At 40.8% G+C, this 26,627-nt stretch overlaps 1 protein-coding gene across 3 annotated transcripts in view; it reads left to right on the top strand.

The window, feature by feature from the left end:
• The window catches only part of dock4b (dedicator of cytokinesis 4b), a 208,667-nt gene that overhangs the window by 33,573 nt on the left and 148,467 nt on the right, over window positions 1-26,627 (top strand). For all 3 annotated transcript variants that reach the window (XM_088072897.1, XM_042511800.2, XM_042511799.2), the window contains 2 exons: window positions 2,379-2,702; window positions 3,568-3,806. In XM_088072897.1, coding sequence (XP_087929023.1) covers window positions 3,770-3,806 — 37 coding nt within the window. In that variant the 5' untranslated portion in view covers window positions 2,379-2,702; window positions 3,568-3,769. The remainder of the gene's footprint in view (window positions 1-2,378; window positions 2,703-3,567; window positions 3,807-26,627) is intronic.

Below are 26,627 nucleotides of genomic sequence, written 5' to 3'. Positions count from 1 at the left end.
TCTTCTCTTCTCTTCACCCTAGCCATTCTGATTTATGCGTCACAGATGTTGCATTTATATATATGGCCACGGGCCAAAGATAAAAGAGACCGGTGGTTGAGTGGAGGAAATGCTGAGCAATCTTCAGAGCCCATCTGGGCTAGTGGACCTGTCTGTTAAAATGCTGGACTCCATCTTCCCTCCATCATCTTCAGTCGTACTCCCAACTGTAACGCCCTGCAGGGAACATATGGGACCCCCTGATGAAACTCAGAGCAATCATGAAGAGTTGTACGGACACTGGGGATGGATAAGGGATAAGAGGACATAGAAGGGGAGATGAGGAGATGGAGGAAAGGAAAAATCGAGCCCTAAGCAGAATGCAGGGTGACTCAACCTGTCCTCAGTCCGCCATGATAATCCTTTCACAGTGTGGTCAGTGAACAGATATGCCACCTCTGATCCCTCGCCTTCCCTTTTTTCCATCCTCAGCCCCTCAGCTGCCACTTCATCATTCTCTGTCAGTCTGAGGCTTACTGTGTCACATGGTTTCACGTCACAGACGTTGAAAGGATGGTAAATTTGACGCCACAGTAGCAAAATAACCTGTAGACTGCCATGTAATTGGTCAAAAATGTTCTCTAATTAATGGTTAACTGTTGACATTCCTAGTTGGCAGTATAAGAGCATTTTATTGTACTTTAGAGGCACTGATAAAAAGCCTGTAATTACTCATTTTTTTTCCAAATATTTCATTTTTTAAATCAGTTCTCCCTCTGGAACCTGAGATTGTAAGTTAACATTTGTTTTATTTCAATGAGTGTCTACATAAGTAAGGCTATATGAATTAGAACAAAGTCCTACTCTCATTTTAAGTCACAGGGACTGCACAGCAGCACAGCATCCTTTCAGTGAGGTCACATTAAGCTGCAGGCAGTCAACAGCTCTGTCCGGTCTTATCTATCCCTTTCCTCTTTCCTTGTTTATCTTGCCATATCTATTCACCCAAATCACAAGCAAAATGGCAGCAAGAAGTTTGCTCACTGATGTAGATCACAGTCTAGTTTCCACTTTTTAAAAGAGCACATTGGCTCCAATCTCCTGTCCTCGCAGGGATGAATCCATTGGGTTTCTGTCTTACTTGGTTCCCTGGCTTATGATTTATTCATATGTGGAGTAGAACATTCCAACAATCCCCCACACCCCCACCCTGCACCCACAACCCCCCACATTTCCAATCCGAAATATCGAAGGAGTGGGGATAAAGCAGCGCAACATGAAAACACACTGTAAAATTAATCCAGCTCTGCTACTACACCTTTTAATTACATGCACTATTCCATGGCATTTACCTCACACACTGTATTGTTGTGTACAATGAGAGAAATAGAGCAGATAGCAAAAGGAGGTGACATGCGACCCATGATGCCCTGAGCACATGGTATGTCCTTAAACCTGCCAAGCCAGCAGTGAGCCTCGGGTTGCTTGCTTTTTCACGGTACACCCATTCATAATTCACCATGTAAACTACAAAGGTGGATGGGTAAGTGGACATGTGAACTAGTGATGAGACAGAGAAAAGAGAGGCACATTTGACACTTCAAAGCATTTTAATACCCCATTTGCAGCATGGGAAATGAATGCGCATTAGAACCAGTTTTCACCAAAAAAAAAAAAAATCCTTTGTACTCAAACATAACAGCAGCTACACCTCGGCAGTGATGAGAGTTATGGGGAATGAAAGAAAAGGGTGTTGAGGGTGAGGTGGGGGGAGTCTATGGATTTATTAGATGGTGAAGACAGCCGGCTCATAAAAAATGTGTGACATTGGGTGAACATGCACTCACCCACATGCAACACAGGCATGCACAAACTCACTCCCACATGCACGTGCACACGCTGAGAGCAGTGTGTCGAACTCTTTCATTCTGGCTTTAGAGCTCCCTCCAGTTTTCTGCGTCCTCTCATGCAGTCTCATGTATTTTTCATGTACCAGTTGTCCCAGTAGAAGGCCAGTGTGTCCAAGACTTTTACAAGGTCATGTTCTACACTAATACCCTGATATAAGGGGTCGAACATCTAATATGAGTACTTGTCTCTTCATAGGGGGAAAAGCGTCCATAGGAAAGTTCATCTTTAATAAAAAAAAAATAAATAAAAAAATGACGAACTTCCTTTTTTGGTCATGCTAAGTTGGAAATTTACCTACTAGAATGACCATATTATGTTAAAATGGAGGATTTTGATGCTGAGGATTTTTTGACTATGTTGCAAACTACTGTAAATGTAGAATTATTTTATTTGAATAAATCAGTGTTTAAAAACTCAAGCTCTTTCTTTCTTTCTTACTTTCTTTCTTTCTTTCTTTCTTTCTTTCTTTCTTTCTTTCTTTCTTTCAGAATGAGAGGGAGAAGGAGAAGAACCTACTCTAAAGGCTGTAACGACGCTACAGATAATATTCATATCCACATTGACGTCACTGGTTTACACTACATGTCCCAGAATGCAATGCTCTCGCTGCGCTGGCGATGCTGATGCATTCAAGTACTCCTCCGGACTTCTATCCTCCGCTTTTGTAAATCTCAGTTGCCGCTTTTAAGCTCAGGTGGTTTGATATAAATAATAAAAAATTGGACTGGACATCTCGGTGAATCCTCTGTAGTTGGACTGATGACACAATTCTTTTTTCTGCAGTGCTGGGGCCAAAGAAGAGGTCGTCTTATGTAAGTTTTCATCAATTTATAAGTTGTTTTATATGAAATATTTTACTGTTTGGCGGCTTTGGCTATAAAATCATCTGTGGTGTGCACATCAAATGTGTTCTGTTAGTAAGCTAGGTCATATTATCTTGAAAGTTAAAAAATAGTGTTATGTTATAACTTGCAGAGACTAACTAGTCTGCTGGAAACTCATTAAAATGGGGAACTCATTAACAGGTTAGCATAATTAAATTGGGAGCTATGAGTTTTCTGCAGGTCCTGATGAACAGTTAAGATACTCCGAGAAAGAAAAATAGCTAGTGAGGGATATTTGTTTAACTTACTAGCTCACTCATATTTTTTTCTATTTAAAACCATTAGCTGTAGCTTACGTTACTAGCCGTTTATGCTACTAGCGCTTTAGCTTTTGATTTCACTTAGTTGTAAGTATTTGTCTTTTTATTGTTTCAGGTGTTTTTATGACCTGAAATAACATGTCAGTAAGTTAACAAATAACCATGTCTCATAGGCTTGACAGTGTGTTCTGTCTTGCCATGCAACAATAAAGCTAACGTTAGCTTAAACGTGTGTCATTAGTGAAAATTGCAAACCGCTAAAGTCAAAATTTAGAAAAACTAATGATGCATAATGCCAATAATTAAAAATACAATATGTAGCATAGAAACCTGAATCATGTAATTGCTTTCGTGAGAGAACTAACGGATAAAGGTTAAATGAAGAGCAAGTGTATTTAAATACGTATATTTAAATGTCAGATACTGGTACAGCTTTGATGCTTTCAGCCCCTTAATGCCACGAATGTGGAAAAATAACACAATTTAAATGTCCTCAAAGTGCGCCGACCTCCTAATCGTCTGATTTCCCACAGCACCTGAAGGCAGCACGTCTCCGTACCACTACCACTACGAGCAGCAGCAGCAGCAGCAGCAGCGCTTTCTCCCCCTGTAACCTAAACAATGACTCCTACTACAGACCGGAGGAAAGCACACCAATAGAATGCGTTACACAGCACCAGAAACCTGCGTTTCGCTGCTATTCCGACCACTCACTTAAATGTGCCCACCGTAAACATGTGGATACCTACGGAACATGAAAAATACGGCGTCGGTAAGTTTATTGCCTTTATGTTTTTCTAACTGCTGTCCTCTGCGCTCAGTCTCAGTCAGTTGTAGGGCATGTGTGGACGGGGTTTGTAGAGGTGAACATCTACGGATGATGGTTGTTACATGAGTGATTGTTTCACGCTGAAAGGCAGCATCAGCTCAGTTTCAAACAGCCCGTGATGTGAGCTTGGATTTCATCTTACTGCCACATTGCAAAGCATAGTGTTGTCGCTATGACCCCCCCCGTGGTTTGCTAAATGAGCAGCCACATTTAGATTTTTTTCTTTCGTGATTTCCCCTTTGCATCATAATGATATATAATGAAATGGCTTAAAATAGTGTTTTATCTTGCTTCAGATGCTTTGTATATGCTCTTATTGTGCTGTATGTGTTTGAATGGGAAATCAGCTGCTACCAGTCAGTCGCGGTATGTCTGTGTATTTTGCGCAACCTCTGCCAATTCTTCGAAAGAAACACAAATGTGAGAGAAAAAGATTTCATTTATGTTGGTGCATGTGGGGTTGAGATTGCTGTGGATCTTGAGAGGTCCTGGAAATATGTGTTTCCCTCAGTGCATTGTTCCAGGCTGCTCTGGATCAAACACTGAAGTGAGACAAACAAGCGACAACAAGGCAACCGAAGCCAAATGTAGGAGAGAAAAAAAAAAATCCAACACAGACTTTGTCCTGTTGATGTGGTCGGAATTTCTTCTTTACCCTGAAAAAAAAAGGGTTCATTGAGATGCGGGCACTGAGAGGCGGCTTAAATGTCTCATAATTCTATTCCCCAGAGATATTGGTCTGCTCTGTGTGTGATGCTCTTGTCTCCTACATGATCCCACAGCCCCCGTGAAAACCAGCCAGTGATCATTTTGTAATCTTTGCAAGGATACCAGGGAAAAAGTGGCTGGTAAAAACCACTACAGCTGTCCTCTGATAAGAAATTTGCTTCTTATTGTGCTTCCTTTCTTGTCTGGTTGCATAATAAGGCACGATCCCAGGCTAAACGTTGCTTACTGTCCAAAAAAATGTGCTACCTTGCCACCACGACCTACGATCAGTGAAGCACAGTGAACCAGAAACTAGCCTTTGGCCTCTCTCTGTCACACTCTCCGGTCTGGTCACTTGACTGCTAAATTTTCCCCTGGTGTAGACTTGTTTCCGTTCCCTGTCCATGCCCATGTAAGCGCTAAAGACCTGATCTTAGTCAGTGTTTTATACTTAATCCTGTGCTGGGCAAAGTTCCCCAAGAGCCCTTAGCGCCCATGTTTTGATAGGGGGGAATAGATTTATTCCATTTAGCCTATTAAACCCATCCCCGCCTGTCAAAGTTCACTTGGCTGGATAAAAGGGAGACATTTATTTTGAAGATATTCGCTATTGTTACCAAACTGCAAGAAGGGGCCCTGTTAATTGGATTAAGTCTCTTTATGCCCATTTTTTCTCAATAACACTAATTTAATTGGCTGTGATTTTCTTTTAAAGACAGGTTTTGGCAACGTGCATGTCTTTGTGGCCTGGCCTTTTTTTTTTTTTTTTTTTTGTGAAGGAACTAGGGTGTTTTCCTGTTATGAAATTTAGGTTGCATACACAAACACACACATACAAAAAGAAGATTTTGGAGGCACTGATTAGATTCAGTTAGGATTTTAGCAACTTTAAGGTAGCAGCTTCATCAGGTTATGTGTTTTTTTCAGTCTGAAGTTCAGATAGGTTGATGTGCTTCTGGTCTTTGGTTTTGTTTGTACTGTGAGTTCTCTAGCAGTGTCAGGAGAGAGATTCAGTCATTCTGTTTAAGTGGATCAATGGAGACTCTAGCGAGACTATTGAGTGCTATAAGGGGTAAAATAAGGTCCACGTCATGCAAAAGAACTTGTTTGTATGACATCTTGCTTGATCACATCATCAGCCGGAAGCATTTGTAGCTGTTCCAAACTGCCAAACTTGAATTGGGGTGAGAAGCCATTATAGAGATGATCGGGGCGTTTAAATATGAGGATAGTGGTACATTTTTTCAGGCGGTCTTTCCTAACTTGGTTGTAAATGCAAAAAGTGTCAGATAGTTCAACCTCTGCACAGCTGGTCAATTACTGTGTGGACTGGATGTGAATTACATTTTTTTTTTCTTTTAGGCCAGCATATTTTTAATTCTCTGCAGTTGGAGTGCACAAATTTACTCTACGCTACAAACGCCGGAAGCCTGTTAAGGCACTGAGTGTGTAATAATAATAGAGAATCTCATCTATATTTTGGTCATTTTCACAAGGGAGACTTTTTGTCTATACTTCTGTTAAAAATGGTGTCAAGTCTTAATTATAGTGATAAAACATTAGTTCAACCAAAACTAACCCTTCTGTTTTCATTCTTTTTTTTAGTCATTCTGCAATACAGTGACGCCGCATTTTTTTCCGTGATGTATATCATACTGTGATTATCTTTTACTGTTTAACTTTATCCAAAGCTTTATCCAGAGCAAGTATTTCATCAAGTGCTGACATTTTTACCTTTACGAATAATTTGAATCATAACAAGACGCAACCAAAACATCCCATCTTGAAATTTACTTTGCCTCCAAACCGCTGTAATTCTTATACCTGGGCATTTTCAGAAGAGCACATGGCGTTTTCAGCTTTTGGACATACCGCCTTATAAAGTCACGCCAGCGATTGTCAGACCAATGAGAATTTGGTCAGAGCATATTTACCAACCAACTGACCAACCATCCAGAAGGTGTCAGCCCTCCAGCCTCTTGATCTCCTAATGAAACATACTGGTGCCTTAAATCTCAACACAAACTTTCCAAATAGCCCTGCATAAATATTTTAATATTCATGACATAATCCTATCACATGAAAGACTTGATATTTTTGCTTTGCCGTTGCTAAAATGTTTCAGGCATAGTCTGGTTATAGCATTGTTACATGTGACGAGGTAAAACATTTCATTAGCTGGTCTCCAAGTTCACTGATTTTGCAGGAGAAAAGGATAACCAAATGTTTATCCTTGTGACAAAATAACCTTGCACCAGTAATGACCTTTGATCCCCACTTTGAATCTCACCTTAAATTATTTATGCCAGGAGGAACAGCTGTTGCTTTTCCACAGGTCACCACATCTTATAGCAAAAACTAAATGATACTGAGCTAAATCACACCTCAGCTGAATTTCCATCATTGATCCACAGCTGCTTTGACTTTTACGCCCAGTGCTGCTGGGCCTTTCATGAATATCCATGCTGCAGAATTTCTGTGATATCTAAATATTGGTACAACTAAGTCCCTACCTCAGCCATTTTTAAATGTGATCTCCTCCAGGTGCTTTCAACGAACATTTTATCCCCTTTTGACAGGGGGGGGCTGGCTAACTAAAAGGGCTTGGAAATCCTTGGATCCTTGCGGGAACATTTGATCTCGAGCCAAATCGAGATGAGATCAGAACGGTCTCGCTGTGTAATTGGAAGGTTGCGGCGTTTGATGTCGATTCGCCTTACGAGCCAAGCGGGGCTCGGGGAGGACGGGGGCCACTGCCATTGATGAAATATGAATGGACTCTCGGCGAGTTGATGTTAAGGCACCCATTAGCCCACCAGTGGAGTGATTACTGGTTTTTAACCTGAAGCAAGAGGCTGGAAGATTGATGACATGATGTTAATATCTGATTCCTAAATGGACTTGGGATATGGAGACGTTATTAAGCCAGGAGGGAGATATCAAAGTCGTGTTTTTGAACAAAAGGAAGGGCTAGGTTGCGAGTAAAAAAGATGACATCAGGTAAGAGAGGGTTAAATGAGGCATGAAGTGAGATGGATGACGGATAAACTCAAGACTGTCTTTCAAATGTTGCTTTGGTGCATAATCCAGGGACACTCACCTTGCTTTACTCGGGGGCCACAGGAGGCCAGGGGCCAGTTGCAGCATCCCCATGCATGTTTCTCGGGTTTTAGGACATTTCTAGGATTTCAAGATATTTGTTGGCTTTCAGCACATTTCTAGGATTTTAGGGCGTTTCTAGAGTTTAGGACATTTCTAGGTTTTTAGGACCCCTTCTCTGATTTTAGGATGTTTTTAGGACTTTAGGATATTTCTAGGATTTTAGGATGTTTCTAGGACTTCAGGACATTTGTAGGATTTTGGGATGTTTCTAGGATTTCAGGACATTTGTAGGATTTTAGGACAATTGTAGGACTTCAGGATATTTCTGGGATTTCAGGATGTTTCTAGGACTTTAGGAAATTTCTAGGATTATAAGATGTTTCTAGACTTTCAGGTTTGTATGATTTTAGGGCAATTTTAAGATTTCCGGGTTATTCTAGGATTTTGGGATGTTTGTAAGATATTAGGACATTAAGATTTCGGGATGCATCCATGATTTAAGGACATTTCTCAGATTTTAGGACATTTGTAGGATTTTAGGACATTACCTTGACATTTCTAGGATTTCAGGACATTAGGGGTTTAGCTGGGACCGCTGTCGGGTATGGGGGACCTCCACTGGCACTTCTTTTGATAAACAAGCTCTATTTTAATGCTGTTTTATGCACTCTGACCCCTCATGTTTACTAGAAGTATAGAAACAGTGTGATTCTCTTTATTTTTATTGTGAATAAGAAAATGCTATGGGGGGGGCGCACTCTATATTGAGTATCACTGGCATAATCTGTCACAAATGTCACTGAAGACAAACACACTCTGACTTGATCACTGATTACAAAACATACTCAGAGCTGTATTACGTCATGTTTAGAGTTAAAGCTGCAGACAGAGAGTGAGGCCTTTCTCCTCATTAAAGCCCTCTGATACAACCAATCAAGCATGTCATTGCTCATCATAATTTGGACACATAATTAAACCGTTTTAACGAGCTGGTTTGCATCCGTGTGCGTGCATGTTGCATTCTTGATTTATTGTACAACCCTGTTCCATTCTTTGGGTGCTGTGCAAAAAAAGCAGCATCAGATAGAGACAGACTGGAAAAGCGGCCTGATTGAGTGTTTCTGCTCGAGGCCTGGCTGCGATGGAGGGCCAGTGTCGAAGGGTTTCTTGCTCTCCCATGGCTGACATCGCTGGTTCCTCCCTTGGGGGGGATGTCGCTGTAGTTGATGGGGGGTTGAGGGTGCTGGCGCGTGTCAGGGGTGGACTCATTGTCGGGGCGTCCGCCCTGCCCTGTTACCCCCAAATTCAACCCCCCCTTCCTTCCTCCGCCCACTCCACAGGGGATTAGCAGGTTGTTTTGGAGGAGGACCCCGAGGCCCATTCCACCATTATACCCATGATTCCCTAATGCAGCAAGCCCCAGGGCGATGTATGTGAGAGGGTGGGGGGAGGAGGCGTGGTGAGGTGAAGCCTACCAGCTTGTAATTGCTTCCTCGCCCACTGCCTCGTCTCCATCTGCAGAGATAGCACCCCGTCTCCTCCACATTTGCACTCACACTCACCCAATGCAATAATTCAACATGGAGACTGGAGGAGGCTCCCTTGTGAATTGAACAGATGCAGAAAAAAATAGAGAGCAAGAGTTAACTAGCCAGCCCCCACGACTACACACAAGCTGTTCCCTGGTGTGTGCATCATGTAAGGGTTAAATAAATCTACATGGACATGTGACATATGATGGGGCTCAGTGAGTGTTTTATTCATTGCTGATTCACCCTGACAATAATAGCCATTGTAGCACAAACACAACCTGAGACGTGAGGACAGAGTTGGAGAAATGCCACCACTGGTTCATTTGTGTTATTCAATTAAATCATGCTCTATTTGTTACGGAGCCCTCAATTATGAAGGAAAACACCGAAACGGCACAAACATTGTCTGTTTGTTCTGATTAAGCACAGCTACACACAAGAAAAAGACACAATTGTGTCATCCTAGTTATATTTTGTGGAAATGGAAATATTATACCTCTTTTCTTTTTGCCTCCTTCCAGCTTTTTGTCACAACACACTCTGGGGATACCCTTGTGAATCCCATTGGAGCTGGTGACACAAACAAACCAATATGCTGTAATCGTCTGTCCACATACACAGTAATGTTGAGACAGGCAGCTGGGGGGGTTGTGCATTTCCACTCCAGTGGCTGTCTAGCGTGCTTGCTGTAGGGAGATGATGCTTCTGCTTCTGAGATGGCTGAGTGATTTCCAGTTTGCCAGAATGCTGATAATGGCCATTATTTCATATTGGCATGACATGAATTATTGGTTTCAAATCCTTGTCCATCTGGCAATGGCTTACATCTTTCTGGCTCACTTGTGCGCTGGTTTTAGATCAGAAAATGAAGCGATTGCAAAGTGAGTTGTCTTGCCTCTGCGTCGGCGATAGCCTTGGCTGGATATCACAACAATGCCTTGAGGGAATATTTTCAAATTTTATACAAACATCCAGTTGAACTTAATAATGAACTGATTAGATTTTGGTGGTCAAAGGTGAAGGTCAGGGTGACTTTGTCTGTCTCATTCTTGCGAACAAAATATCTCAAAAACACCTTGAGGGAATTTCTATAAATTAGGCACAACCATCCACTTAGATTTTAAAGTGAACTGATTAATATTAGTTGGTCAAAGGTAAAAGGTCACTTTGACCTTTCATCCGTCTCATTCTCATGAACACAATATCCCAAGAAGGCCTTGAGGAAGTTTTCTCCAATTTGGTGCAAACATCCACTTGAACTCAAGAATGAACTGATAAGGTTTTGGTGGTGAAAGGTCAAGGTCACTGTGACTTTACAAAACATGTTTTTGGCCATAACTCAACAATTCATATAGTAATTGAGACAAAATTTCACACAGCTTCCTGATCGGATTAAATGATTAAGTGACATTTTATATCCAAAAGGTCAAAGGTCACCTTCACCGTGACATCATAATGCTCTGCAAAAAAGCTTTTTTAGTTGTTATTCAGCATCACATCTCAGGAACAGAAAGGGAGACATTTGGTTTGATACTACTGATACTTTGATATTGGTGACACTAATATAGAGTCACCAACTTGAACTCTTGTGTGCTACTGGAGGGAATTTGTATGTAAAGCATCCATATTTTCACGGACATGGATTTAAACCGTAACTGTAACTGACATTTTCTCTCCTTTCAAGATAAAATTTGTGTGTTTTGTTAATTACATCTTTCAGCCATTTTGGCTTGCGTCACTGTTATGAAATACTCTGTGCCTGTAGTAAGCCTGTTGTGGTTCCCCTTCCTCGATATCAATCTGTGATCCCTGTGTGAGAGAGGTTAATGGGATATGTCCCATTAGGAATTCAGCAGCTTAACTGATCAGTAGTGCTCCTGTAGTGGAAGAGTGTGTGTGTGTGTGTGTGTGTGTGTGTGTGTGTGTGTGTGTGTGTGTGTGTGTGTGCATGTGTGTGTGTGCATGTGTGTGTGTATTTCTGTCATCTGTGTGGGCTGGGGAAAAAATGACTGACATTCTATTTTCATAAACGAAGGGCGTCTGCCGATGACAATCACTGTGATTGGCGGGTGAGAAGAGCTGTTTATGCGTCAAGAGACACTTGTTTTTTTGTGCTCATTTACGGCGGAAAAAAGATTGCCTGTGCTGGTCCGGCATCAGTTATGTGTGTACTGTGGCTGTAATCCTGGCTTGCATGTATTGACTTTAAAGGAAGTGTAAATTGATTCGTGTGAGCGTTTATGTGGGTGACCCGGTGCATCATATTACCTCAAGGCTACCATTTTCCCATAAACTGCACTTTAATAATAACTACTTCTGCTCAGCCTCAAGTTACTAAAACCAGTGTGCTTAATTTATTATTAACATGTTAATAAAAAGGAGTAGTTCTGGTCTGTTCAGGATAAATCTTATATCTTTAATGTATTATTGATGGCTAATAAAGTGTCAAGGCTTGCTTTAAGGACATCTGCATAATTTAGGAACGTTAAGAGCTAATGGTGGTGGTTGTCTCTGTCTTCAATTACCCCGTTAATTCTTGAATATAGAATTGGCCTCTAACACGCTCATTCACAGTCACAGTGGGGGATGTGTAACCAGTGGAGACTCATACAGATCGCTTTGGTGCAGCCCTTTGTTTTGCTCTGCAGTGTAATCTATTTCTCTGTGGGATGATTGACCCTCATCAGGCCAAATCTGCATTAGGGCGGCTTTGCCTCAGACGACAGTTTCTCTTAGTTCTACTCTTTGTGGGTTTATGATTTCACCCTCATTAAGACAAACTGTATGTGCCTGCGCAGAGAAATGATCACATCTGTGCTACTTTTCTTGCCTTTTTTTTGCCTCCTGATGATTGGCAAACAGCAAGCTGATTTCTGTGCTGACCAACAATATCTAATAAGTTGTTGTTGCACACTGCGGACATTACCGTCTGCACTCATCTCAGTCTTAATGTCAGTATCAGCATATACTGGCTGATCACATGTATAGGTGCTGTCTTAAATACATATATTATTGATATTTTCCATTGGTCTTATACGGACCATCAACAATATCAATATTTAGAGTTCAAACATCAGGTATTGATATGTCATCTGATTTTAATCAACACTTTGTTCAATAGGGCTGCAACTAATGGTTATCTTTATTGACAATTAATCTGTCTGTATTTTCCCAATTATCTGATGAGTCGTTTGGTCTATAAAATGGTGAAAAATGTTGATCAGTCTTTTCCAAAGCTGAAGTCGATGTCCGCAAATGTTTTGTTTTGTCTACAACCCAAAAATATTCAGTTTAGTGTCTTAGAGGAGTACAGAAACCAGAAAATACTGACATTTTAGAAACAGAGAATGTGGACTTTTCTTTAAAAAAAAAAGAACTAAAGCGATTAATTGAGTGTCAAAGTAGCTGGCAGTTAATTAGATGACAACTAATGGATTCATTGTTTCAGCTTTTATGTTCAAGAAAATTCTTGTTTTTAAACAATTTTTACCAACATATATATGTACTGCGAGGGACATACACTTTAAACTACATTTGACAGAGCTCTTTTGTTAATGTCATGGGATCATGGATCTGATTGTGGAGTAATGTCTCTTAACAACTGGAGAAAAAAATGCTGAAATTCTTCAAATCAAATTGCTATCAAGACTTCTGCTCTGAGATTATTAGCAAACCATATAATATTGATACCAGTGTTAAAAATGCCCAAACCATTCCTAACCCTATGTTTGAAAGGTTATCCTTTAAAATTCATACATGAGCATGGGCCTGGGTATTTTTTTCAATTAGGAAGATATCAGTTCCAATACCAGTACCCTTAAATCGACATCAATACCAACAAAGTACTTCATTTTATACCCTATTTCCCTTTTTCATCTGATACCCACCATGTGAATAGAAGCATGCAGTTGCGTAAAATGCCACCACTACTCGTTTGGTGGCATCTCAGCACGATGAACTGCCAATTCTGTCAAATTCACTGTGCACAGCCTCTGAGACTGTATAGGTTGTAGCTCTTGCATTGATTGGGTGTGAGCAAAACCATGCAAATAGTCATTTAAAAAAAAAAAGTGGTTACAAAAAGAATCAAATACAGGTGTTGTTTGACTTCACACACTTTACACTTTATTTCGGTTGATAACTTGAAGGTATTGAGCGTGAATACCCAGTCCTAATTCGTATTTTCTTAAAGCTCTGATGCTCAATCTATACTAACAGGCACAAACAACATAATTTAAACCATGTATCCACTTTGAGTGTTTCCTAAACGATCAGATTTAAGTTGTATAAATCTCCAGATTAGTGTGGGTGTAATGCCACAGCCAAAGGACTAAAGCATTTGTAGACATGACCTAAATTCCTCTTAGTGCCAAGATACTCATAACAAAATTGACTCTTAAAAAATTGAGCTGAACTCTGGTCAGTTCCTCTGAAAAGCATCAAAGTCCAGCTGAGGTCATTGAGGACACCGTCAGGAATTTATCAGCGGGACGACGGTCAGGAATAATGTCAGCGAGAGAGACTGAGACAGAGGAAGAGGGTGAAAGGTCTTCAGACAGAAAGCTTGTAGGCGCCATAGCTCGACCTTGACTGGCCGTTCAGTCACAGCACTAGCCACACCTTACTGGCCACCTCATCTGTTCCCCCTCTCCTCTATTTTTGTCTTGTCAGACCTCAATTAAATGGAAATGCTGTTGTATTTCTGTGGAATTCAATTGGTTTCTTTTGCTTCCTTTTTCCCCTCTTTCTATTATTGTCTCCCCCTTCACTCTCCAGCGTATTCGTGCAGTGTGAACTGTTTCCACAGGCAGCAGGTCACACTGTAATGACCCTTATCTCACTTTCTGCCTCTTTTTTTCATCTATCCCTCACTCATTCTTTTTCTGTCTTTTTTTTTTTTTACTATTCCTTTCTTTCGGTAGCCTGCTTCCCTCTCTATCTGTGCTGCAGTCTGTTCCACCTTTATCTCTCTTCCACATGTGTCTCCTTTTTTCCCCTTCCCTCCTCTGGATCCACACTCACCTGTCCTAGATATCCCCAGATGCTGTGTGTGTTTGCCTCTTGTGCATCAAAGATTGTGTATTCAAGGATAGGTGCACATTTGCGGCTGTGGGTTATCTGATGATACGTTCATGTGCACCTCTGTTTGTTGTTTTTTCTGGATGTGTGTTTGCAGCAGCCTCAGTGGCCTGGAAGTCTGAAGATGATGAAGCACTACAGACGCCCCACAGGCTCTGAAGTAGCGCTGTGTACAGCAGATGTTATACATCTTTTTGTTGTGCTACATACTTCGCTTGCCATCAAATCCTATTGAACCGTGTTTCCTTTTGATGGAAGCATATCATTGGAAAATGAGATTTGGAAACACTGAACGCTTTCGTGTTGAAGTGGTTGCCAGTGCAAAATGTATCACAAAGTTGTCGTTTTACATTAAGATGCTATAGTGGACAAAATGCATGCATTTTAGACCCAGGATGCTCACTGTATTGAATATATCAAAAAGGACACTTAGCAGCAGCTAGGAATTTCAATTGACCGTTTGCTAAATCCCATCCCACAACAGTCATTTTCCCACAGGCATAGATTTAAGGGGTGTATGGGAGGGGCACAGGGGACACATTCCCCTCAATATTTAGAGCATGGGCTTTTGTCCTTCCTAATAAAAACATGAATATAGCCGAGGACTGTTATTAAGTCAAATTAAAGACACCTCTGCCATAAACTGTTGCAGAAAAGACACAAATTGGCTAATTAATTAATTGAATTTAAGTGTCTGATGCTAAAGATGTCTTAGAGGAAAATCCCAAACCCCTAGTTTCATGTGTCCCCCCAACGCCCTTAGATTAACTAGTCATAGCATAGCAACTATGGTGAGTTTGGAGTCTGTTTTCTTTTTTATTGCCTTTCCAAAACCAAAAGCAAAAGTAGAATGAATGGATGTTGGCTGTTACCATGTCTGGCTAATGTAGTGTTATTTCCAAGACCAAAGCCAAGACTTCAATACGATCATTAGCCAACAGTACAGGATTTTATGGACTGAAAGAGTTGGCTATGTAAACAGATGTGTCCTTTTTTTAAACTGTATTGGAGAAAGTTCAAACAACAGCAACCCTAGCCAGACTTGTTACCAGAAATAGGGTTAGGCTACGTCTGCCAGATTAATCGGTTCTCCTTTATCCTCAGAGCCCTTTCTATCGTAAAAGTGAAGTGGTTTTTTTTGTATTTATATTCATAAATCAGACTTTTGTTTTTTGCCCAGTATGTTTATTTGCGAAGCTTCTAAACAGGGAGATGCTTGAACACTATGAAGCCGTTTGCTATTAGACAAAAAAAAAACCAAAAAAAAAAACAACGCACTAACACTCACTGACATCTGTCTTTTGTATTTAATTGGAAAGGCTATGACTCGAATTCCCTCTCTGGGACAAATTCATCTGCAGGGGGTGTTTAAAGGGTACAGCTCTGATCAACTTTGATCGGCAGTGATGGGAATAATTTTTGCCCCTTTACCAGTGTGATGGGGTGGCGGACCACTGCCAAATACTGTCTATCTCCATCCAAGCAGCTCTCAACAATTGTTCAAAATGTAGTCAGCTTCGAGTTTTACGGTAACACTGAATAAGTGAGAGATGTTTAAAAGAAGTAACCACTGTAACTTTTTCACTGGCCCCATGCTGCTTTTTACTGATTACTAACCCATTTTCCGGCCTGTGATGTTGAATGTGACACACCAGAAAAAACCAGACAGACATAGTCGTCTACTGCAGAGCAGTGTACACGGCTCTGGTCCACTGGCAATGGAAAAGCAGCCAGTCCCCTGTTTTTAATGCTTTTTACATCATTAAACAAACAAACAAAAAAATGTATACACATGCTAATTTTGGTTTTGGAAAAACGGTGTAACAGTCTGAGTTTACATTGGCCTTACTAGAGCTAGCCTCACTCTTATAGCACAATCATGCACTATAGCCACCAATGGTAGGCTATATTTAAGACCCCCTTTCATTGTTCGTGAGACTGCGTCTTCAACCACCTCATGGACTTTGTGTTTATTACTGTAGCTAGATCACTATAGCTGATTAAGCAGTCATTTCAGACAGAAAAACAATGCTCACTGACTAGAGATGAGAAGCCTGCTTTCTCATACCTTTGAATAAAACCAGAGAGCCAATATTTAAAAAATACCGGAAAATTTAGAGAGTAAAACCTGCTGCTGTTGTCAGTGTAGACTGCATTATATGCTGCTAAATAGAAAGCTTGACAGGGGTAGCGAAGGTAACTAAGGGGGATAGGGCTAAGCGAATGGTCAGTTGATGTAGAAAAATCATTCTACTTTACAATTTTTATTATCTGTCTGTCATTAGTCGACTGCTTTGAGGTATATGCAGGAAGACAGATGGTATGTTCACGTTTCTCTGGGTTTGGTTTGTTTCCTGTTGTGTCTGTTCCATTTATGGCCTTGGTACCTGTTTTATCAGTGTTTTCGCAATGGAGGAGGCAGCTGTTTTCATGCTGGCTACAGTGCAGAAATGACATTATAAAGTTCTTCATCCTTCATTTATGCTCTAATGTTGATTACTTGTGTCTCTAAAAAATGAGCTGGTGTGTATTTTGTAGTCTTCTCTTGTCTCTCTATCTATTCATCTGTCTTGTCTTTGTTGCCCCTACTCACATTTTCTGTACACATATTTGAATCATAGCAGGTTTTTAGTCATAATCAGTTTAGAATCGACCATGAAAATCTCTGCAGCGCACAGAAATGCTTGCACGCATAACCACAGGTACGCCATATTAGTGTTACGTAGTAGTGTATATTGACTGTGGGCACAAGAGCTGCGGCTGTGACATTGATCGGTTTAGATCCTTTTCTCGCTCCTCTGAGACTGAACTGTTTTCCTGTCTCTATCACTCTCTCTGTCTCTGCAAAGTTCACATTGGAAGGATTAGCTGCCGCCTGGCTGATTTCTGGGCAGTGGCTTCTCCAACCTTGGCTGCTATTATCTGTCTTATTACCTGCACAATGTGTGTGTCTGTGTGTGTGCATCTCTCCTGTGGTTGAATAGGTGTATACGGATGTTACATCTGATCTTTGCCCCCTTTGAGGTGCATGCATGTATGCGCGAGCGGTCTGTTTCCCTCCCTCGCTGTGCCGTTGAGATGATGGCCTGGCTCTCCTCTGCACGTCAACCTGCTGCATGCGAGGTCCTGGCTCACCGCCCGTCCTCCTCACCTCGCCTCTGTCAGCTCCCCTCACTTCCTCTCTCCGCCCGCACACAGAAAAGCCAGTTTCATGTCAGGTTGACTTTCAAAAGGCCTTTTCATTGCAACCCGCTGCCGCTCGCTTTCGCTACAGCTTCTTTTTTTTCGGCCAATTTGAGAGTGAAGTGTTGAGGCCAATTGCAATTGATTTTTGGCATGCAAGACTGCTCAGCTGATTGAAATAGCTCTATTGAAGGAGAAGGTATAGGATGTATAGTATTCTGCATTTGGGCTTTTCTTCATTTAGATTTATGGGCCAAAAGAACAGATGGCTTACAACTTTGAAATAAGATTAACTCCAATCTCTGTGACAAAATATGATTACTTTGAAACTGACTGTTCTCCTCAGCTGAACAATTCTTATAAATTCCTATATTAATTGTGTGGGTGTTGTAGAGTGTTTTTGCCTCAGAGAGTCTGTTTAATTCATCAGGTTGACTAAATCTCCGACTGCGACCCAGTTCACTTTTTACATCTCCTCTTTTCAACCCAGCTCCTCTTCAGGGACTGTTCCCATTTGGAATGTTTATCCAGTTAAGAGGAAAGCCTTCAAACCACACAGAGACAGAAACAGATTTTTTGTTAAATACTTGTTTTGAATTAATAAGCCCCCCCAAACATCTGAGCCGCTGGATTATTTGAAGATTTGTTTGTCTGAGGGGAGAAGACCAAGCGTCTTCCCGCTTCCCGCCTCTCATCACTGATTGAATGGGGCCTATTCAGCCTTTATAGTAACACCAAAGGTTGGCATCGCAGAACATTGTAGGGTTGATTTGTTTTGTTTCTGCTTCTTTTTCTGGAAGTTGCACAGAAGACTTCTTCTCTTCATTCAGTAGGCTGGGTTTAACTTTGCCATTTGATAGAAAACTCCAAATAGAAGGAGTACATGGCATATGTTTTCATGTTGTTAAAGCTTGAAAGCTTTAGCATGAAATTTTTGGAAGTTTGTGCATTCACTTTCTTGCCATAAGTTACATAGAAGAGAGAAGATTGATACCACTCTCATGGCTGTACACTACGTAGCGGCAGCCAGCATTAGCTTAGCATAAAGACTGAAAGCATGGGAGACAGCTAGTATGGTCTGTCCAGCACCTCTAAAGCTCAAGAATTAACATTTTAACTGTCATAGACTGTCTAAAATACTGGGCCATGCTATCACCCATTGGTTTGTGGACTCCTATTGTGAAGCCTCAATTTAAGCATTTTGGCTGTAGCCATCTTGTTTCCTGGAGCCAGAAGTTAGAATATTTGGATGAGAGGATGGGGATAATCCTAACGCTTGCTGCTAGCTTAGTTAGCACGGTGCATTTGCAGCTCTGTTTAACTGGGGTAACGCTAATGCTAATGTTGGCCAGCAAAAATCAGGCTTAAAACCATTAAAACAAAATGTTATGTACTTTTTATATCTGACTCCTTAGAGGGTCTTTTATTACAACCAGTTGCTGAACAATATATTTTATATTTTGATAGTTGCCATATCTATTTATTAAACTTTTTAAGGCAAACAAAATGTTATAACTAACTTTAATAAACTAAAAACACTCTAAAGTAGCCAAAGCAACAGGTATGGCCAACATCATTGTTATGGTGGTGAGCAACTTGACAAGGGATGGCACCTACCTGTCACACAAAGCAGCCACGCTCCTAATTATGCATGTTAAACCTCAACCAAATTTAAACAGGTTATTTGTATGGAAATTCAACCCCCGTAAAGTTGCCATGAATGTTTAAATTAGCTATGCAGACCAAAAAAATATTTTTTGTACCAGGCTGTAAACTTGTTTATTTCTGCTGTAAAGTTGAGCATTTCAAAACGAGGGTTTATGGGGATTGACTTGTTCTTGAAGCCAGCCTCAAGTGGCCATTCAAAGAACTGCACTACTTTCAGGTTGGCTTCATTTTTCAGCCGCCGAGGATGCCGTTTAATCTGTATTAAAAATGGATGAAACAAATTCTAATTGACAAATATGAGAGTATCAATATGTCAATTTACTCTCAAGCAAGACAGTGAATAAGCATATTTTCCAAAATCTTTAATGTGAACCAAAAATCATGTGATATTCAAAAAATATGTACTTTATTGCGTCATGACAACACAGTATTTATCCAGGCAACAGGGCCACTCCAAGCACTGGTATCAGTTTCTTGTCCTCCTGCCACGCGAAACCAAAAAAAGGCAACATCAAACCAGTGTGGGATTGACTTGAAGTGGCCCTGTTTGCCACAAGCCTAACCTCTCTCCAAGCATCCACCTGGTGTCTTTATTTTCCCCTTTCCACTACTTGCACCCTCAGGGGAGGGAGTCTGAAGAACTAAAAGCGGAAAGTGGCGCTGCTAAAAGCGGTTGAAATGGATCCCCTTTGTGTGGGGGCGAGAGGGGAAATGCGAAGGAAACCCCCCCCCACTGTGAAAGCCTTTGTGTGGGGAGTAAAAGCACTCGGTCTGGGCGATGGCGGCGGATGGACACCTCAGGCAGTTGCTTTAGTCAGCCGAGGAGATGACAGAAAAGAAGAGTCATTGTTTGTGTATATTTGCCGGCTACGTACACAACATTTATGCACAAAACGTGATCTGATTGCAGCTTCCCTCCCAGCGGATGGTTGACATACCTTTTGAGGCCCCTGGCTATTCTTGCTAACAAGCAATTTGTGCTGAGAGCTGGCCTCAGATAAAATATACAGACGCTGGCATGGAAATAGTGCAGAAGCTTTGATGATGGTGAAAACAGTGCCCGGTTGTTGAAAAGATTCTTTTTGAAGGCAGATGGTTTTGTTGGTCAAGCGATAACATATATTGTGGTGGTTTCTATTTCAAACTCAAGGGCATTTAAAATTTAAAAACAGCATCACAACCTAACCAGAGGTATTTTCTCTGAGAGTAATCTCTTCTGTTAATGGATCAATAATGGAAATCTCTTTTTGGATCATGTATCCCCCCTACCTATTTATCTACAGCCTCATGACCTGTCAGCGCTTCCATTTTGACCTTGATGGTCATTACAAAGCCCAGTATCATATTTCAGTCTTTGAGCACTTTTTGAAGAAAGATGCTTTCATGTTGTTTCAATAGTTAAACTTGAAAGAGCCGCAAGATAGATAGCTTAACCACAGTGATTTATGTCTGTTGTCTCCAACCCGTCCTCTCGGCTTTGTTTACGCAGCACCTCTAGAGCCCGCCGATACTCAGCTACAGCAGTGAAACGAGGCGTATTTGTTTTCCATCACCCTCAAAAATAAACTTAATTGGAGTAGTGAAAAGCAAAACACATTCTTCACAGCCAGGATACATGTGAGCGGCTCGCACGCCACAGCAGATGCCCGAGCCGAAGCAGAACCATGCATTGTCTTCCTTCCTGTGTCTCTCTCTCTGTTCGCTCAGATCGACCAGCTCGGGCCTTCTGCTGTGCCGTGCTGACATAATGAGTATGGGGATGCTAAAAATACTGATGCACAAATGGAGCATGCTGCACCGCACACGTTTATGACATATGTTTTAGCACGGTCACTGATGCTGCGGTTGTTTCACCGAAGCAGAAGAGGAAGAACTTCTTGGCTGGTGATCAAAAGTGCAGCTCTTTCCTTTTTGAGCCACTCTTTTGATCAGTTGAAGGTAACTTGAACGACATGCATTTATTATTTCTAGTTTGTTCAAAATTAACTTAAGATGCAGCTTTTTTACATTAAAATATCTACAGGTACAAAGATGCACCCAGTTTGACATCTCGTAACATTCTGCGGCTGTATCTCCCCCAGCAGGAATTGAGTTCAAAGGTTAGTGTGGTAATGGTAGTGATTGAATGGGCGCTTGGAACCAGGCCATTGATTTGTAGGGGAATGTTTCCAGGCATCATCAGTGGTGATGCGTCACCCGTAAGCTCCCCCCGGACCCTCATCTGGACTGCAGCCATAATCCTCTTTGCACAGGCTGTCCTAATGCACTAGTAACCTACCATCACCACCACCTAGGAATTTAGACTGGGTGACTGTGGTTGGCTGTGACTGTGCTTGTTTGGCATATAGCTGTGAAAATGGACATACTTGTACACTAATATGCAGGCACAGGAGTGTGTATATTATATAAATAGTTGTGTATGAAGCCAGTTTACAATAAATATAGATTCTAACATCAATATCAAATTTTTGAATGAAAATTAAATACATGGTCCTGTCAGTCTGTGTACAAATCCATCCTCCTTTGCAAGGATTTGCAACCTATAACCCCTGACCTCATCTTTAACCATATATAAACTAAACCAAAATACAATCAGTTGATTGGTAGAGCTTGTTTGGGCTGGGCAGAGCTGTTATTAAATGCTAATGAGGTATTGATATTTTCCTACATGTGTGAAGAGCTTTTTCTGATGCATTACGCAGTTCACCGCCTTAACCATCAGTTGCAAGGCCTGTGCGATATGGAGAAAATCTAATATCAGGCTATTTGACCTAATACCTTGATATTGATATTGTGACAGTATTGTAGGGTTGACTATTGGTGCTTTCAAAAAATATTCACTGTGAGATTTTTGGACAAATTATCACCAGTATTGTAGATAAAATGAATAAGTGAGTAAAGGCAATTAATGCAACAACTGTAACAGTCTGTTAAGTTCAGAAAAAATGTATCAATTCACTGTAATGCAGATGCTTATGATGTCTAAAATCTAAGATGATGTCTAGTTTCCTATCACATTATTCATGTAATATATTGCCCAGCCCTAGTTATGTGTAATCTTACATACATTTTGTGCTGCACTAATTATTGTTTTAAAAATTGACTATTATCTTATTTTTTTATCTCTATTTATCTCTATTTAATTTCCTCCACCAAGGAGGTCATGTTTTTTTTTTTTGTAGTTTGGTTTGTTTGTTTTTCAGCAGGACTGTGCAAAAACTATAGACCCAATTTCCATGATTTGGAAATTTATCTAGAGAAATATAGTGGTTGCACTTGCAGATTTGCATATTACAGAACACTGGAGTAACACCCTTGGTGGAGGTCTGCACTCTCTGAATACCCCTGTAGTTATTTGTTTGGTTTTATGAAATGTCAAAAAATGGTAAGTGGTGTCCATCACAAGTTCCTAAAAGCAAAGGTGATGTGTTCACATTTGTTCAACAAATAGTCCAAAACTAAAAGATATTCAGTTTATAATGATATAAAATATGAGAAAGCCAGTAAATCCCCACAATTGGGATAATGGAACTGCAGAATGTTTGGCAGTTTTGGCAAAATAAAATGATTCAACTATGACCTTTAAGTTGCCAATTAGTTTTCTGTCAATCTAGTATTTGTTAAATAGTTTTAGGTAGAGATGGGAATGGACAACATTTATACTAATGCCATTATCGATTCTGCTTATCTGATTGACAACAGATAGATTCCCTCAATGATTCCTGATCAGTTTTCTGTGTGGAAAAAAAGTTTTTTTTACTCAAAGAAAAAATCTGTTAAAGCTTGTCCGCATGGCATTAATGTTATTCTAACTGGATGCTTACCCTCTGTAATGGACATGCTGCTCGGCTGGGGAGCAGTGGCATCTGTGTGTGTTGAATATAAGACATTCCTGGAATTTAAGCCCATGTAGTGTAGATTCCCATCCCTAGTTTCGACTACATTTGCCATATATTCTAAATATTGTGACACTGAGTCATATTTGGTGCAAAACATGATGAAATTAACGTGTAATGGAATGCCTGTGCTTTAAAATCACTGTAATCTCTCATCTTGGCACTTTTCGTGGCAGTTAAGTTGTCATTTTATGTAAATAGGACATAAATTGCTACTTATATAATAAGGATCCAAGCGCCAACTGTGTGTGGGCCTTGAAAGTCGATACTGACTGGTCATGATAGTTTTACCGTACATGCATTTAATGTCCCAATTATGATCTTCCAAGCTTTACCAAGAATTACACAAAAAGGAAGTAAGGAGAACATGAAGGGAGGGAGAAGTGAGAAGGCAAAGAGAGGTGGATATGGATGAGATGGAGGAGGAGATACAGCGAGGTGGAGAGAATCAGACAGAATGTGGTGGTTGACGAGCTGTCAATTGACAGTCCACGTGGAGTTCCTCCTCGGAGTTGAGCTGCCAAGGCTGGCAGAGCATCGTCCCAGTGTGTCTCTATCTACCCGCTTGTGTTTCAGGAACTCTCTCTGTAGCTCATTAGAATCTTTATACTTTCTTCCCCCCCGAGGGAGCGCCAGGCGTTGAACGGGCACACAAATGAGGCTACCTTTCTACTTTGTATAATGGCGTTCGCCCGCAACTGTGGGAGGAGAAAAACAAAGATGAAATTAATCACTCCAGCCTCGTCCCTCCCACTTCTCTCATCCCTCATCCCCCTTCAAGTTCACAGCTCCTGCAGACTTTTTAACTAGTTTTATTTAATTACACACAGCATTAGGGTGCACAGAACTGCAGTTGACCTAAATCAGGAATCTGGGGCGTTTTTTCCCTCCTCCAACTTCTTACTCCACTCCATTGATTTTGTCTGTGTGGACCCGAGCATGGGCAAATTAGCTGAGCATGGCCATCAGTTTGACACTCGGCTCTCGGTGTCTGTCTCTCAGCCGGTCTCTGTCTTAAGGCTGCATCTGAAATAGCCTCGTTTAGCCTAGCTCCCTCTCCTCCCAATTTAATCTGGAGGATGTGTAGTTGGGAATCTTATCCATTCGGAGTCCCTAACAGGATGAGAGGCGCTATAAAACAAACTGGAGGGGTAGTCTCTTTGTTCATCCTGATGTTGTGCAGTAATGGACAAGATTAAGGCAAAGTGTGAAGCAGCTCCTCAAGCTAAAGAAATTCAAAGCAGGCGCTGGGGATTTTCTTGTGTGACAGTTGAGTATCGGTTAATTATTTTCATGGTTGGAGATGGCTCGAGCGGCTACTCTCTCTCTCCCTCTGTGTCTCAGTGTAGCTCTTGGCTGTGTAATTTCCTACGTGGTTTGGTTTGACAAACACAGCTCCGCTCCGCAGTCCCTTTCACCCGAGTTTGATTCTGGAAGAAAGCGTTCCAAACCATGGTGGTTCTCTCTCTTTTTTTCTCCCATTCTCCATCTCTCTGAGCCCAAAGTTCTCCGACCCCAGGAATAATCCTCCTTGATCCACCAATGGCATGCAGCGCACAGGAAAATAGACCCGGCGACAGCTGAAGCCTTTAGCCCTGCAGGAATGTTTGACCACGTGCATACACAGGCTATACATTCACAGTGCAGAGCAGAACAGAGTGCCTCATTCTAGGGATGGCTGTTTTGGAATCAGCTGCAACCCGCCGTCCGCCCTTGTTTACATTTCGCTCTCGGTCATGTTGACTCTAGATGATCATAAGAGCAAATTTAGGGAATAAGTCACTTCTTGGATTTTTTTTTACAGGAGGCCTACATTTCCTGACAGCAAGCGCCATGCGAGGTGTCTAAGGCATGTAGAAGGAAGGAAACCCATTTCCTACAGAAAGCCATTAGACACAGGAACTTGAATTCAACCAATCAATCAATCGTTTATTCCAGATTCAGGGTCCACATAAAAAAAAAATTAAAAGACAAAACATCACATACAATGAATAAAATAAAATCATGTCATAAATAATGGTTCAGTGGTTCCATCAATGCCAACAAGGAGACAACTACAATTATTTCCCCGATATCATTTTTATCAGTGGTGGAAGAAGTATTCAGATCCTTTATTTAACTAAATGTATGTACAAATACCTTACAAGTAAAAGTCCTGCATTGAAAATGATACGTAAGTAATAGTAGGTAAGCATGATCAGGAACAGGTTACTAAAGTATTAAAGTAAAAGTACCCAAACCAGAAAAAAAAACTTAAGAACCTAAAACCAAATAGTTAAATTATTCAGTACAAATTAGAAAACAATTTCAGCAGTACCTGTATAAACTATATATTTTTTAACATAACTAATATATTTTATAGACATTTTTGATGCTTTTTATGCAAAAATCTTGGTTTCTAAATTTACTAAAACTTTAGAATAAATGTACACTATTTCCCTCTGGAATTTAGTGGATTAAAAAATAATAATAATAAAAAAAAAAAAATATATATATATATATATATATATATATATATATATATATATATATATATATATATATATATATATATATATAGATTGTCATGAAAAGAAAGGAATGCACCAAGTGTGTACCTGAGACAGTTGTGTGCAGCTTTTTTCATGGGTTTTGGAAAATTTGTTTTCTGATCTGCCCATTACTTGCCAAGTGTTTTGCACACATTCATTTATTTGTGGCAGCCCGCCACGTTTAAAACATTTGCTGCCACTTATTGATTTTCTACTTATGGAGCTGCAGCATTTAGTAGGTGTACTGTTGAAATATATATGCCCTTCAGTTATTAATTTCTCCACATTCTTGCAGTGTGGTGCACACTCTGGGCACAGACAGAGCAGGACAGGGCCAGGCACAGCTGTGTTCACGGACACGCAAAAACATCTGAATTAAGAGAGGGGACACAGAATGATAAAAAATAGACACAAACACAAAATAACAGATGGAAACTTTCCTGAACTTCCACACCCCTAGCCCCTGTCCTCAGCTACCTCTGTTGCCCAGATTTAAATGTGTGTGCATGTGGGTATGACATCCATTATTGATCCGTCTAAGTTAATGCAGATGTCAGAAGGACTGGTATTCTAGCAAGCCGCAGAATCCAACCCTCATTTTTCAGTTTTCAGTGTGTGAGGCTGTCTTTATAGGAAAGAATGAGAATCAGTGCCAATATAGACATGGACACACACTCACACACATATTCTCCGTATCTTGTGGTTCATGGAAAGCGGAATGCATATCATATGAAACATTTTATTTTTATTCTGAGGCTTGAGCCGGAGGACAGATTCCGTACTTGTCATATTTCTTGGTTCAGTCGCCCCTCACTGCTGTCGCTGTCTTGTCATTGTTAGTGCAGCTCTGTTGTGGCCTCCTCTGCTCTTTCTACATTGCTGAGCTTAGAAGGACTTGTGGCAGAGCTTACAAACTTTTGCTGCTGCTTGCCTGATACTCAGTGGTACACCCTGTACTTGGAAATGCCACTGTTGAATGCCTCTTTGTTTAGAGGCCCTTAGGACAATAAACTGTATTGGTAACAGATTTGTATTAGAAATCACAATGTAAACTATGGACTTGCA

This window comes from Plectropomus leopardus, chromosome 22, assembly GCF_026936395.1.
Source record: "Plectropomus leopardus strain MGB_pleo_1.0 chromosome 22, ASM2693639v1, whole genome shotgun sequence".
Classification (NCBI taxonomy): domain Eukaryota; kingdom Metazoa; phylum Chordata; class Actinopteri; order Perciformes; family Serranidae; genus Plectropomus; species Plectropomus leopardus.
Note: the sequence above shows the minus strand (reverse complement) of the source record. Positions and strands in the feature narration are given on the sequence as shown.